The sequence below is a fragment of the Mastomys coucha genome, unplaced genomic scaffold (genome assembly GCF_008632895.1).
Source record: "Mastomys coucha isolate ucsf_1 unplaced genomic scaffold, UCSF_Mcou_1 pScaffold15, whole genome shotgun sequence".
NCBI lineage: Eukaryota > Metazoa > Chordata > Mammalia > Rodentia > Muridae > Mastomys > Mastomys coucha.
The window spans coordinates 39,488,788-39,502,129 of NW_022196897.1; the positions used below are offsets into that span (position 1 = coordinate 39,488,788).

At 43.3% G+C, this 13,342-nt stretch overlaps 1 protein-coding gene and 1 non-coding gene across 36 annotated transcripts in view; one reads left to right on the forward strand and one right to left on the reverse strand.

Annotated features, from left to right (window-relative positions):
- Positions 1–13,342, reverse strand: part of Neb (nebulin) — a 195,210-nt gene that overhangs the window by 22,997 nt on the left and 158,871 nt on the right. For all 35 annotated transcript variants that reach the window (XM_031370219.1, XM_031370217.1, XM_031370252.1 and 32 more), the window contains 12 exons: positions 13,022–13,126; positions 11,559–11,663; positions 11,108–11,212; positions 10,348–10,452; positions 10,147–10,257; positions 9,425–9,535; positions 9,106–9,207; positions 8,897–9,001; positions 4,593–4,703; positions 4,002–4,106; positions 3,179–3,283; positions 1,498–1,602 (listed from right to left, as the gene is read on the reverse strand). In XM_031370219.1, coding sequence (XP_031226079.1) covers positions 1,498–1,602; positions 3,179–3,283; positions 4,002–4,106; positions 4,593–4,703; positions 8,897–9,001; positions 9,106–9,207; positions 9,425–9,535; positions 10,147–10,257; positions 10,348–10,452; positions 11,108–11,212; positions 11,559–11,663; positions 13,022–13,126 — 1,275 coding nt within the window. The remainder of the gene's footprint in view (positions 1–1,497; positions 1,603–3,178; positions 3,284–4,001; positions 4,107–4,592; positions 4,704–8,896; positions 9,002–9,105; positions 9,208–9,424; positions 9,536–10,146; positions 10,258–10,347; positions 10,453–11,107; positions 11,213–11,558; positions 11,664–13,021; positions 13,127–13,342) is intronic.
- Positions 1,982–2,088, forward strand: LOC116092621. The gene has a single exon (XR_004119367.1). It is a non-coding gene; the product is annotated as a U6 spliceosomal RNA (small nuclear RNA).

Consider the following 13,342-nt stretch of genomic DNA (forward strand, 5'->3'; position numbering starts at 1 on the left):
ATGCATTTGACTGTTTTGGGAATGTGGTAGGCTGGCTTTGAACCCATGATCCTCCTGCACCAGCCTCCTGCGTGCTGAGGTTACAGGTGTACACCACCACCCCTATTGTATCCTCCTTTACTATCTCTTCACTTAACAGCCAACATCTACCATGTGCCAGAGCTTTGTTAAGCTCTGGCATTACAATGCCAGACATAGTCGTGTCCTCTTGGGCCCAAGGGAAGCAGCAAGGGGCTCATGGCTTATTATTTTAATCTCTGAACAGACTAAGTGAACATAGTCTAGATTCTTAGGCAGGAGCATAGGAATCTGTGGTTCCATCCATGATTGAGAGAAAGGTCTATTCTCCCCTCTCCTGATGTCTTCAACTCTATTCTCACAGAGACCAGGCATAGATGTTAGAAGCATGCCTTTGCAACTTCTTATCTTCATAGTTTTAAATTTCCCCAAAAGTTACAGGAGCACTCCTATAATGCCTGATTCGAGTCGCCAATTATTTGAACTTATTTTAAACTTTCCATGTCCTGCATTCCATATACCAGGAAAGTCCACAAACTTGAAAAAAAAAATGCTGTTATACTTGGAGATAGGTTACATGAGGAAGAGGCTAACAGGACCCCAGGAGGCTCATTTCCCTGGGAGTCTAAGGAAAACCCCTCTCCACTCTGATTCAAAGTGAATAAGATTTGTTTTAAAAATATCTCTGCTTTTCTTTATAGGGAATATGGCATTTTGACTTGAGTTTTTCATACATGTATATAATATGCTTTGATCATAACTACACACTCTCCCACCCCAACTCAGGCTACATCTCTTTTCTCCCCTTCTTCCCTTCTGGTCTTCTTCACAAATAGTTCCCTCTCTGTATTATGTCCTTTAAAAGAATCTAGATTCCGTAAACATAGGACAGTTGTCTGAGTCTGGCTTATTTAACACGATGACCTCCAGTTGCGTCTATTTCTGTGTAAGTTACATGACTTTATGGCTTAGTGGGACTCCTTTGTGTAGTAAAGAACATCACTTTTCCCATATGTATTTATCTGTTGATGGGCAGGCAGGCTGATTGCCTCACTTGGCTGTAGTAAATACTGGCACAGTAAACATGCATGTGCAGGTATGGATCTACTCTTGCGTGGCTTGGGTCATCCCACTAAGTGGCATTTATGGCAAAGCCACGATGTACCTGTGCAGTGGGAACTTTTCCATTCAGTAAAGAAAAATTCAAATTGTATTCTACACAATGTCTTTTCAGTTTTAGAAATAAGTACATTCTGATTTTATGAAAATGTTGGAACAAAACATGTATGCCAAATACTACTCAAAACATCTTAAAGAAAATAATTGAACTGTAGAATTTCTGCAGTGAGCGAGATTTTAGGTTACTAAGCTGTACCTCCTACCATTTTTGGGTAATGTTTTAGGAGGCTGGAAAGGTCCCTGGGCTGAGCTGGTGTTCTTTGGTTTGATGATGTCATTGTTGTGTGGTGTAGGACTCACCCCGCTCTGCATCTGCTGAGACTCCTTGGCAGTGATGTATGTTGGCGTTTCAAAGTCCAGCATGGGCTTGCCTCGTTCTTTTTCGTATTTTTCTTTATATTTCACCTAGTGATGAGAAGGTCTGTTAAGTCTTTCACTCCTTGTCAATTTCTGACAGAGACTCTATCTACAGACAGCAATTTACTGATTCATTTAATATTATCAGAGACAGGTTCTTACAACACATCACAGGCTGGCCTTGAACTCAGAGTCCCCTAGTCTTATCTTCCTATGTACTAGGATTATAGGGATGGGCCACTGCCCAGCAAGGGAAAGAACTTTCAATTGATGAATTATGTCTAGTTGGCTCATCTTATTGCTATTCAAAAGACTTTCCTATTGTGTTACAGATGTAGCTTTTGAGTTGATGCCTGTGGATGGAGAGGCAATGCTGTCTGAAAAGAACAATCTACAATGTTTAGATTTAATTTAGAAACACAAAAGAGTGCTCGCTTTGGCAGCACATATACTAAAATTGGAACGATACAGAGAAGATTAGCATGGCCCCTGCACAAGGATGACACGCAAAGTCGTGAAGCGTTCCATATTTAAAAAAAAAAAAAAAAGAAAGAAACACAAAAGAATCATTGGCAACAATTAGCTGGTAAAAATACTGATTTTTGGAAATGATGTTTGGAGAAAACTGCCCATATATGAGGCATTCAAGATTTGATATGGATATATGAATTTTGACAATAAATAGCATCTTTTGATATTTCTGATAAAACCTCTAGTTCTTTCATAAGAACTATTATTACCAGACATCGGTGGTCTCCATTGACTGTAGAACATGTGAGGCTTTAAAAGCAAATAGCTCCCTCTGGGACACCACTGTCTGTGTACTTTACTACTCATTATAACTTTGCACTTAAGGCAAAAGTAATTTATAGATGGACTGAATAAGTCTGATATTATCAAGTAAAATTGCCTCCTCCTTACAACATGCTATTGATAGTGGTGTGTGTGTGTGGGGGAGGTTGCCACATACACAAAAGATTTCACAGAGGAGAAACTGAGAGATAGAAAGACAAGGGCCCTTCCACCTGTAACCTCAATGACGTTGGTCAACTCAGTGCTTGTGGTTATGAATGGAACACAGGAAGAGGACACACACTGCTTTACATGGGATGCGGGAGCACCTATAGGAACTCAAACCTCTGGCCAATACCCCAGGACACCCCATAATGGTGAGTTTGTAGTAACAAGACTAAGTGACTAGTAAGTTCTTTCTTTTAAGAAAAATTATAACACTCAGGGACTCCTCCAGTGTCAGATGTGATCATGTCACTTGTCTAATAAAATCTTCCCCTTGGACTCCCTGTCATCTCTTGGTGTTTCCTGGCTTGGGACATAGGGTTACTGTGAGGGGTTTGTCTCTCTGGGAAACTAACTGCCATGCTTCCAGCCCTGTCATAACATGAATAACAAACATGGTAGCATGTATATTTCTCTATTATGTATAAATACTGTTAATATACCAATCTTAAAATGTTACCAAATTCAAGCCCCAGCATCTGGGAATATTTTCTCAAACAATGGCTATTAAAATGAGTCCACCCATTCCCAGAGTGGACTCAATACTGGTTTTTGATCCTGTGGTGAATGGAAGCTTGTCGTGGGGTAGCCATCTTGATGGACTTACGATACTCTGCAGCTCTGTGGCTTCTCTGAGGTGGAGCTGTTCCAGGTTGTCGGGTGTTGTGTGGTAGTGGCCTTTGCTCTTCTCATAGTTCTTCTTGTACTGGTACTGAGGGGTAGCAGCAAGGAAACGCATCAGTGGGAGGGCTCTGAGAAGTCTGTCTTCCCGCCTTAGATTAGAAAATTGGGGGGCGAGGTGTGTGGCACACGCCTTTAATCCCACAAAGGCAGAGGCATCAGATGTCTGTGTGTTCAAAGCTAGACTGGTTTAGATAGTAAGTTCCAGGGCAGCCAGGGCTATGCAGAGAGCCTTGTCACCACCCCCTCGCCCCCCCCCCAAATCAACCAACCAACAAATAAACCCCTCCAAAAAGAAAAGGAAATGGTTGGGTAGATAAAAGACCAAGTGCAGTACTGTTGATGAATACCAGATGCAAACACTACTCTGGTATGGCTGTTTCTAAGTAGGTGTCCTGGAAAGCAAGAGGCTGTTTCAGATGACTCTTGTACATCCTTACAAGAACTGGAGCTATTTGGTTTTTGTTTTCCTCCTGGGCATCAAACCCATGGGGTAAACCTTATGGAGCTACATCCCCAGCCCTAATAGAAGCAGTTTTACAATCTGAGAGGCTTTGCAGCCGTTGGTATTTTATTGGTAATTGTTAGTAACTGGTAGACTAACGTAATTTGGAGGAATATCACCAAATAGTAATTTTGTGATAAACAGAATGGGTCAGTAGCAGAGAGGAGAGCATAGGAGCTCAGAGGAGGAAACGAGCTGCCAGTGCCTGAAAGATGCTGTTTTCGGAACCAATGATGGAGCTTACAGAACTGGCAAGCTGGCTTGTATTCAGGACGTGGTGCATTATTAGAGATTCCTTCATGTCGGTCACAGGTTTGTGGAGTTTCTTCAGGTCAGCCTTATATTTGACCTAGTGGTAAAGGAGGAAATCATATGTATAGGAAATCAGAAACAGCACTAAGGAAGATGGCCGCCCATGAAACAAATTCTGGGGATGGCTGAGAAGGAAAACCACTTTGTGCAAAGCTGCCAAAAAGTAGAAATGACCAGAGTGTCCATCAATGGATAAACGAGTATCTTTAACAAAAGTGTAGCATACACACTGGAATATTACTCAGCCATGAAATGGGATGCAGTGCTAATTAATGCTGTATTATGAAATGCTATGCTAAATAAAATAGGGCACAAAGAGAGGCACTGTAGGATTCCATGTACGAAGGTGACATTAACAGGGCTAAGGGAAGAAAGGGTTGCTTCATGGTTTTGTTTGGGGCCATTACAAAGCTTTGGAAATAGTGGTGGTAATTAGAGAGGACCATGAATGTGATCAATGCTCCTTAAATAGGATTAATGGCAAACAGTATGTTATATCCTTTACCACGATAAAGGAACATACCTCACTTGCAAGGTTGTTGGCGTCTTTCATGGTTTTGTAGAGCTGGCTGTCTTTTGGGTTGTATTTGGGTGTTTTGCCCTTCTCCTTGTCAAAATTTTCTCGGTATTTAACCTAACAACAAATGCAAACATCCAGATTATTCCTGAGCTTCTGACCAGGGAAACATAAACAGTCATGAAGATGTGTGTGTCAAAATGGCCACAGAACTTCTTACGCCAGTGGGGCAGTTTCAAGAGTACGAGGGAATACTGTCACAGTTACTCAGGGCCACACATAAGCAGAGTTGATATGAAGTGATGCAGGACAGCACAGGCTTTGCCATCATATTCTCTGGTGACAGTAATGTGACATCCTGCTAATACAAGTCAAGACTAAGCAGTAAAAGCTTAGGCTTGTTGGGTGGTGGTGGCACACACTTGTAGTCCCAGCACTTGGGAGGCAGAGGCAGGAGGGTCTCTGGGTTTGAGGCCTAAAGAGTGAGTTCTAGGACTGCCAAAGCTACACAGAGAAACCCTGTCTCGAAAAACAAAAACAAAACCAAACAAGCCAAAAGCTTTAGGCTGAGGCCAGAGAGGCTATCAATGATGCTGGGATCATTTTAGCTTCCCACCTGGGAAAGCTAAAAGATTACCTCAAGCATCATAGATTTGTACGGAACTGAGAGCAGATTGTAAATATCAAATGTCGAGAGGTAAGAATTTGTTAGTCTAGGTGAATTTATTATTATTTTAACATAGGATTTTAAAATAGGATAAATTGATTTTATCATCACCATCATCATTATTATATTAAACTCACAGGCAATGAGATGGATCAGCAAGTAATGGCTCCAAGTTTCATATTTGAAATAAAGAGAAAGTGAGACACTTTAGAATAACAAGGAATGTAAGATTCACTGTACTTCTGGAGTATGCAAGAGTAAGGATATACAAAGGAGTGAATAAAAGAAAGAGATGGTCATTATGCCCAAAAGACAAAGTACAAGATGAGTACTCATTGGAGAATTCAACCAAATAATGGAGTGACAGAAGACATTCCTTATCGACAAACAAATTGCTGCCTTATCACTAACATTACAGGATCAACTCTATTAAGCAGTCTGCTCTTATTACAGGTTAAACCAAATAAAAGGCAGTGTTTGGCCCTTAGGTTTGGAACATTCCATCCCAACTGAAACCCTTGTCCCAGGAAGCATACAGGGGATAAACAAAGGCCAGTGGGGTGGGGGGAGGGGATGCACCTTGAAAGATTCTTGAGTGTCCCTACCAATGTTATGAAAGGGTAAACAATGGCCAAGCAGCCAGATACAGAAGGAGAGGTCACTGTTTGGACTGTGGGGTTGCCTGCAAACTGTGGGAGAGGCCAAGGGTCCTCACCATGCTCCTTTTTTTTTTTTTTGTTTTTGTTTTTTGTTTTTTGTTTTTTTCGAGACAGGGTTTCTCTGTGTAGTCTTGGCTGTCCCGGAACTCACTCTGTAGACCAGGCTGGCCTCGAACTCAGAAATCCACCTGCCTCTGCCTCCCAAGTGCTGGGATTAAAGGCGTGCGCCACCACCGCCTGGCACCATGTTCCTTTAAAACATCTACTTGTGAGTTATCCCTGCTCCTTGGATGTACCCCCTCATTCATACTCTTGTTAGTAATAACCCCCCAAACAACAACAACAACAACAACAACACCTCCTTGTTCACCAAATTGGACTTTATTGCAATCATTACTTTGCTCTGTCCAGAAATCCCTATCTGGAGTAAGTAGACATGTGTGTTTCCTCTACCCAGGAAAGGTCTGTGACACAACCTAGGGCAAATCATAGCTTAAAACCTCCCTCGACCCTCCTCTAACCAATGGTAGTTAACACAGAGACTCCCAGAGAAAGATCCCTATACCCACCATGCCCAGCAGAACAGACACAGAGGTTTTGAATTAAAGTGAACAAAGCCTGCCCCACAGGGGACGATGCCACCATAGCACTAGGGTCCACACACTGTCTGCATCCAGACTGGGAAGCAGCGGGGGTCGGTGCCTGAGGTTGGTGGTCATTGGTGGTCATGGTAGTACAGACACAATGACAGTGCAGAGGGGTGGAAGGCAAGCCACATCCCAGGAACAAAATGTAGCCAGTGCTACATGGCTCTATTCTGAAAGCAATTCTCCCCCAAACAAAGGGAAACCCTGTGGGAACAACGTCACAGCGGGAAGGACTGGTATCCAGACCAAAAGGCAAAAGGAAGATTCTGGATGGCCACCACTGCTAAGACACCAAAGTCGGAATGGCGAAGACCACCCGCAGCTGAGGTCCCCAGGGCCTGCGACTACACCAGACACCATCAAATACTATCGAAAGAGCAAGTCTTTCATGGGATGTGAGCCAGGAAATGAACTTATAAAGATTTTGGGTGAGATGTGTTCTCCGTGACATAAGGTTTACTTAGGATGCGAATTTGCATGGGACTTACAGGCCTTTTGATGTTCAAGAACACTCAAGTTTTCAGTTTCAACATCAAGTAATCTGATAACTGGAAAGCCTTGAAAAACTAAAAATATTAAGAATTTAGATTTGTAAGCTCTTAACTATTTTTCACAACAAAACTGTAGGTATTTTTTCTAGTCATATTATGTTTTGGTCTCAAATGACTACATGATTCCATTAATTTATGATAAAATATGGAACAGAAAATTTAAATATTAAGTTCAAGGAATTGTGGGGTTGTCCTGATCCAGCTGTCCTGAGGGGCATGCACCATAGGTTTTTCAGGTTAGAGTCTGTGGCTCCTGGGAACACTATGTGACTTTCAGTTCCTGAGAAACTCAGGCACTCTCTCAGGCAGTGAAGTGTTCAGGCCGCCTATGTTTTTTCATGCTCCTTAGAAGTCTGTGAAGCGTATAGAAGCTTGGATGGACAGTTAGTCTTAGATGTTAATCTTGTATGCCCTGCATAGCTTGCAAGCAGCATTGTATCCTGGCAACTACAATCGTATTGATCTTTTCAACCTCCATTGTATTCTGTTTCTGATAAAGATATAAAAAGTCTGATGGCTTGCAATAAACTTGTCATAGCTCAGTCTTGCTGTGACCCCTCCAACCCAAGCCTGGCTAAGATTCATTTCTCATCAGCCGTATCAGCTAACCGTGGTCTGGTAAGTAAGAGCTGGTGCTTATTCTATAAATCACATTTGGCTGGGCAGTGATGGCACACGCCTTTAATCCCAGCACTTAGGAGGCAGAGGCAGGAGGATTTCTGAGTTTGAGGCCAGCCTGGTCTACAGAGCGAGTTCCAGGACAGCCAGGGCTATACAGAGAAACCCTGTCTCATAAAACCAAAATACAAAACAAAACAAAAAATCATATTTGTTTGTTAACAGTCATGTGAACCTTTTGTCTCAATAATTCCAATTTTTATAATTTGATATTTTCCTATTTTATAACTTGATATTATTGGTTTAAAACGTCATGTTTGATATTTCTGGAGGGCAACAGGCACAACCACATGCACCCTGAACCTATTTCTTTGCACAAAAAGTTGACAGACGATAAAGGACAGTGAAGAAGATGGAGACAGGGTTTCCATACTGGAGGAGAAAAAAGATATTCTTGATCTGAAGCCAGGTGGACCCAAAGGTTGTCCTAAGAGAGCTGACGTTAGACTGTAGCTCTCTAAAAACCTGTGTAAACTTGGAGGCATTGCTGAGAGATTAGGGAATATCAGGCAGTATGCTTTGGGCAACACATTTCTAAGCCTGTCTTAATAATACAAAGTCCACTGAGATGAGGAATTCCTGACACACTGTGCATGCAATGACCAAGCCCTCATCATACAAGACTAACTATTTAACTTCAGAGACAAGAACCCCAAGTCAGCCACGCCTAGCCAGGGCACTCGCATCTCTTGTTAAATGCAGGAAGAAGGGTTCTTTTTACATGGTTGGGTTTTAGAACTTGGAATCTTATGACTGTTATACAGTACCAAGTCTCTCAGAGGTGACTGACGCAAGTACACAGCAGACCTTCTGGATATAAATCTGACTGCCTAGCAAAAGGCACTCATAGTCACAAGAGAGCAGTTAAATGCACGAGTAGCTAGCTGCGTGCCTGTAAATGGAGATGTGGAAAACTAGAAAGCCTAGGTTGGTTAGCAGATGAGTCAAGGTCTTCCGTACTGTGTAAATGCTACAGTACAACTTAAGACCCCATGTCTCTTTGGTCACTGACGCTGTTCTTTCTGGGAATTGCTTCTCACTGAAGAGTTTTTAACATCTCACACTGAGGTTGGGGGTGTGTGTGTCACTGCTGGGCATTTTCTATTACCTGGCTGCTCAGCTTGGCTGCCTTCTTGGCCATTTCAATGTCTGGGCGGCCAAGCATGCTTAGCCCATGACTGCCTTCCTTGCGATGCTTGGCTCTGTACTCCACCTGTATGAGAGAGAACCGGAATGGGCGGTGTGGTCTCAGTGGCATTCACCCTGTCCTTGTTCACAGTGGCCTTTCAGTGCCAGGTCATTTAGTGACACTCTTACCTCACTGGCCTGTTTGGCTGCCTGGGTAGCCTTCTTGATGTCTGGCCGGTCAGCCACTGTGGTATAATGCAGATTCTCTTTGGCATCTTTTTTATAAGCAACCTTTATTCGAGGGAAGAAAACGTTTACTTGAGGCACACAAAATTTTCCAATAGTCTTCACTAAATACAAACTGCATGCATGTATGTAAAAAAACAAGCCAATTTCCACCCCTGTTTTTCTAAAACCACCAAACAGAGAAAACACTACGGCAGGAGCATGAATGCGTTTGAGGTCTGCTGTGTCAAGTGAGCCTTCAGGATGCTGAGGGGAAACTTACATCACTCTGCTTCTTGGCCACTTCCATGGCATGCTTCACCTCTGGAGGCTCTTGCATGATGGAGTAGTTGGACTTCCCTTTCTCTTTGACAAACTTCTTTTTGTAGTTTGTCTAAATGGCAGCAGAGTTGTCCATATGAGCAGAGGGAGGGGAGGAAAAGATTTATTTGAGGGATCTGAGAAGATCTTCAGGAAAATCCATGGCTCCCGATTGCAGTGTCAGTTGGAACTTTGATCTCTGGGTCATAGTCTACTGCCTCCCGCTCTTTTTTCTAGTGGACCAACACCAGAACTATGCGGCAAGCTTGGAGAACTGAATTCAATGCTAACTCTTAATTCTTAGCTTTAAAGTATCTGTTATAGGTTATAATAGCAGGATACAGTGGGTCAAAATTACTGAGGTACACCAGGTGATTTCAGCTCTCAAACTATACATCTCTTGATGACACAGAGGCTACTTTCGATTGGCATTACTCTCTCCCACTGATAGCATTAGTTACGCCTTAGATTGCAAGATATGCTATGAAGCAAAGCCTACATCTGCTTCAACGGGCACAATTGGAATACCAATACATTTCTAAAAAAAACTAGTGTTTAGGGTTCATATACAGGTATTCAGGTTAAGAGTGTTGATGCTTAATAGAAAGCGTTTGTAAGCAGGAAGTTGGCTGTCTTTGACCTAACTCATAGTTGCCATCAAGAGCTCCACGGCTGGCCACTTACATCACTGACGTGCTTGGTCACTGCCTTGACATGAACTGTATCCCTGGTCTCTGGCAGTGTTGTATATGAGCCTTGGGCCAGGTGCTTCTTGACATGGTCCTTGTACTTGTTCTGGAGGGATTCACAAAGAGCTTGTTAAGGACTCTGCTTGGGGCCTCAGCCTGAGATGGAAGTGAAGCATATGGGCCGTGGGTGGGTTACCTCAGACACCAGATTGCTGACAGTCTTTGCCAAGAGGATCTGTGGGGTGTCAGGCACAGCATGACATGTTCCTCTTTCCTTTACGTGTTTCTCTTTGTATTTCAGCTGTGGGAGTAGAAAGGGAAGAGACATTTCTTTACCTTTTTAAAGTATCTTGCATGTTTTCATTCAGCTCCCAAATCCCTCAACAACAGTCAAGAGCATAACACCACCGATAAACAAGGAACACATTAAAAGATTTAATGCTCGTTCAAAATGGGGCTTTTCCCTGACAACTTGAGGTTTTAATAAAGATGAAAACCTCTTGGTAAATCTTTGCCTTTAGTTCAAAGCACTCTCGGATATGCCATCTGACACCCATCAGGCCTGGAAACACACAATCTTTCTTCCTTTACAGAGGTGGCAGGTACCTCAGAGTATAGAAACTTAAGGATCCCACAGAAAAGAAACTTAAGGTTTAGGACAGAATGCAGCCCGTCTTTCAGATTCCCTGTGCTATGTGAACGGTCGGCTGCAGTATAAGCCAAGAACTTATATAAGCCAGACTCGAGCATTGTCACAGATGGTATCCAGCTCATCGCAGATGCCACTGAGGGCAGCACCATGTGCTAGAACTGCAGCTGAGCTCCTACAGAGAGGACTTCTGTCCTGTCCTGGATGTTTCTGGAGACTGGAGACTATTGAGTCAGAGTAGACTTTGTAGAAGAAGCCACGTATGGCCTTGAATCAGGGCAGACATTGTAGAAGACTGAATACTTACATCACTTTCTATTAAGGAATTCCTGAGGGCCAGTACCATGTCCTTATCGTCAGTGACAGAAAGCTTGCAGCCTTTGAGAAACTCTCGGTCCAGCTTATATTCAAACTGCAATAGGAGAAAGTAGAGGAAGCAGGTCATTTGATTCAACCAGAAAGGAGTCTTCAGAGGGAATACCCATTCTCAGAGTAGAGGGAGGGGCTTCCCCGCCTTTCACTGTTACCACATGCTAGATCCATCCCTTCTAGCCCCAGGAATCAAGACTCTAGCTTCAGGTCTCCAAGCCCTCATGCCTGGGACCAGTTGTCAGAGGACAGGCTCAACACCCAGGCTTGTTCTTTCATGAACTTGCTTCTCCCCTCAAACTTCCTTCTGTTTTGGAGCCCAAACCAGCTGGGACGGGTGCCCTGACAGTGAGTACTGGAAACACCCACAGGTCTGTTTCCTCTCTTACGTCACTCTGCTGCAGGGATGACTTAGCAGCCTGGATGAAGTCTGGGCGGTCAGGCGTCCACTTCCAGTATGCTTTGTTGGCCTCATACTGCTTCTTGTAGTCCAGCTGTTTTCAAGGTGACAGAAAGACAATGCTCAGGCTGAGGTGACACATATATGCAGTGCCCAGTGGGACTCTTGCAGTTTAACATCTTACAAATCGTAGCTCACAGAACCCTCAATGAAATCGTCTGTTCTATGCAGCTTGTCAGTCACTCAGGCCATCAGTGGATACTCTTTGATTCCAACTTGGTGCTGAAGCTTTGGAATACTTCCAGGTGAGATGATTCTACAATCATCTGCCTTAATTCCACCATCATCACCTTCAGAGTCAACTACTTGTTAACTTGTAAGGAAATTACAGGCACTTCTGTAAAGGTGGCCAGAATATTACAGACACTACATACAGCGACCACCCAGATTCCACAGAGTGGAATCTTCCAACATCTGTTTACCTATTTATTATCCACCAGACCATCCTTGAGACTCCTGCTAGCTTCTATGACACCTTAATCTACTGGCCCCTGTAAATGGATGCTTCTGGAATGAACAACAGTCAGTTGGATTTCTGATGTTTCATAACACTATTTTATGTATTTTAAAAAGTTGGCGCCCATCTAAGTTCACAGAGTTGTTTCTGTGGGTGAGATTTTAGGATGCTCCGGCTAAAGAAGTGCATCAGTGTAGGGAAGATCTAAGCGAGTAGAGCGTCCAGACAGTGTACCTGACAGCAGTTAGTGACTCTGGTTCCTCCTTCAGAAGCAGATACTAGAGCTTAGGGCAAGAGGAGAGCAAAGACTGAAAGATGCTGAAGTGTTTTCCAAAGCACTGCCTTCGCTTCAGAGTTAACATTTGGGTCTCAGCCGCCCACAAACACTAAGGAGACGTAGCATGTGACCTACCCCTTTCATGAAGAGCAGAAGGAGCATTTGGTTTTTAATATCATGCCCTACTCATTCTCCTGGAGCTGAGCTTCTCATCTGGATAGGCAGAGCTTCATCTCATGAAGAGATTTGGAAGGCCACATGCTTGCTGAAGTGGCTAAATACCCACCACGCTTGCTATGGTTAAACAGCAAACCGTAACAATCTCCAAACCCCATGTTGAGGTTTTACTGCCACTGGGATGGTGAGACCTTCAGTAAGCCATGTGGTCACGAAGGCAGAACTTCCAGGGGGACTGCGGCTCAGGTGGCAGGAGAATGAGCAATCACTCTTAGACTCTTACACTTGCTCTCCCCACCTTATCTACTCTCTGCCATGGGAGAATGCAGTAAGAGAAGCCATGCTGGATACTCACATACTCTTGACCTCCCTCTCTCTAGACCTCCCTCTCTCTAGAGCGTAAATCAACTTCTGTAAACTACCCAGTCAAAGGTATTTTGTTTCGGCAGCAAAAGGAGACTGAGGCTGGCATGGGACTTACATTTGTGTTGACTTTGTAGGCATCTTTTGCTGCTTTGATATGAACAGCATCTGGCTTGATGGTGCAGTTAGATTTATTTCTTTGGTAAACTTCCTTATATTTCAGCTATGGGAGACAAAGATGACAAGGTTAGTTTTTCACCCCAGGGAGTTAAACATTTTAAAGACAAAAAAACTAAAACATTGTATACAATGTTGCCCATGAGAGAGCATCTGGTCAGTGGTTTGTTGTGAGGGAAGATGCCATGTGGAGCTGATCTTTCTTCTTCTTCTTCTTCTTCTTCTTCTTCTTCTTCTTCTTCTTCTTCTTCTTCTTCTTCTT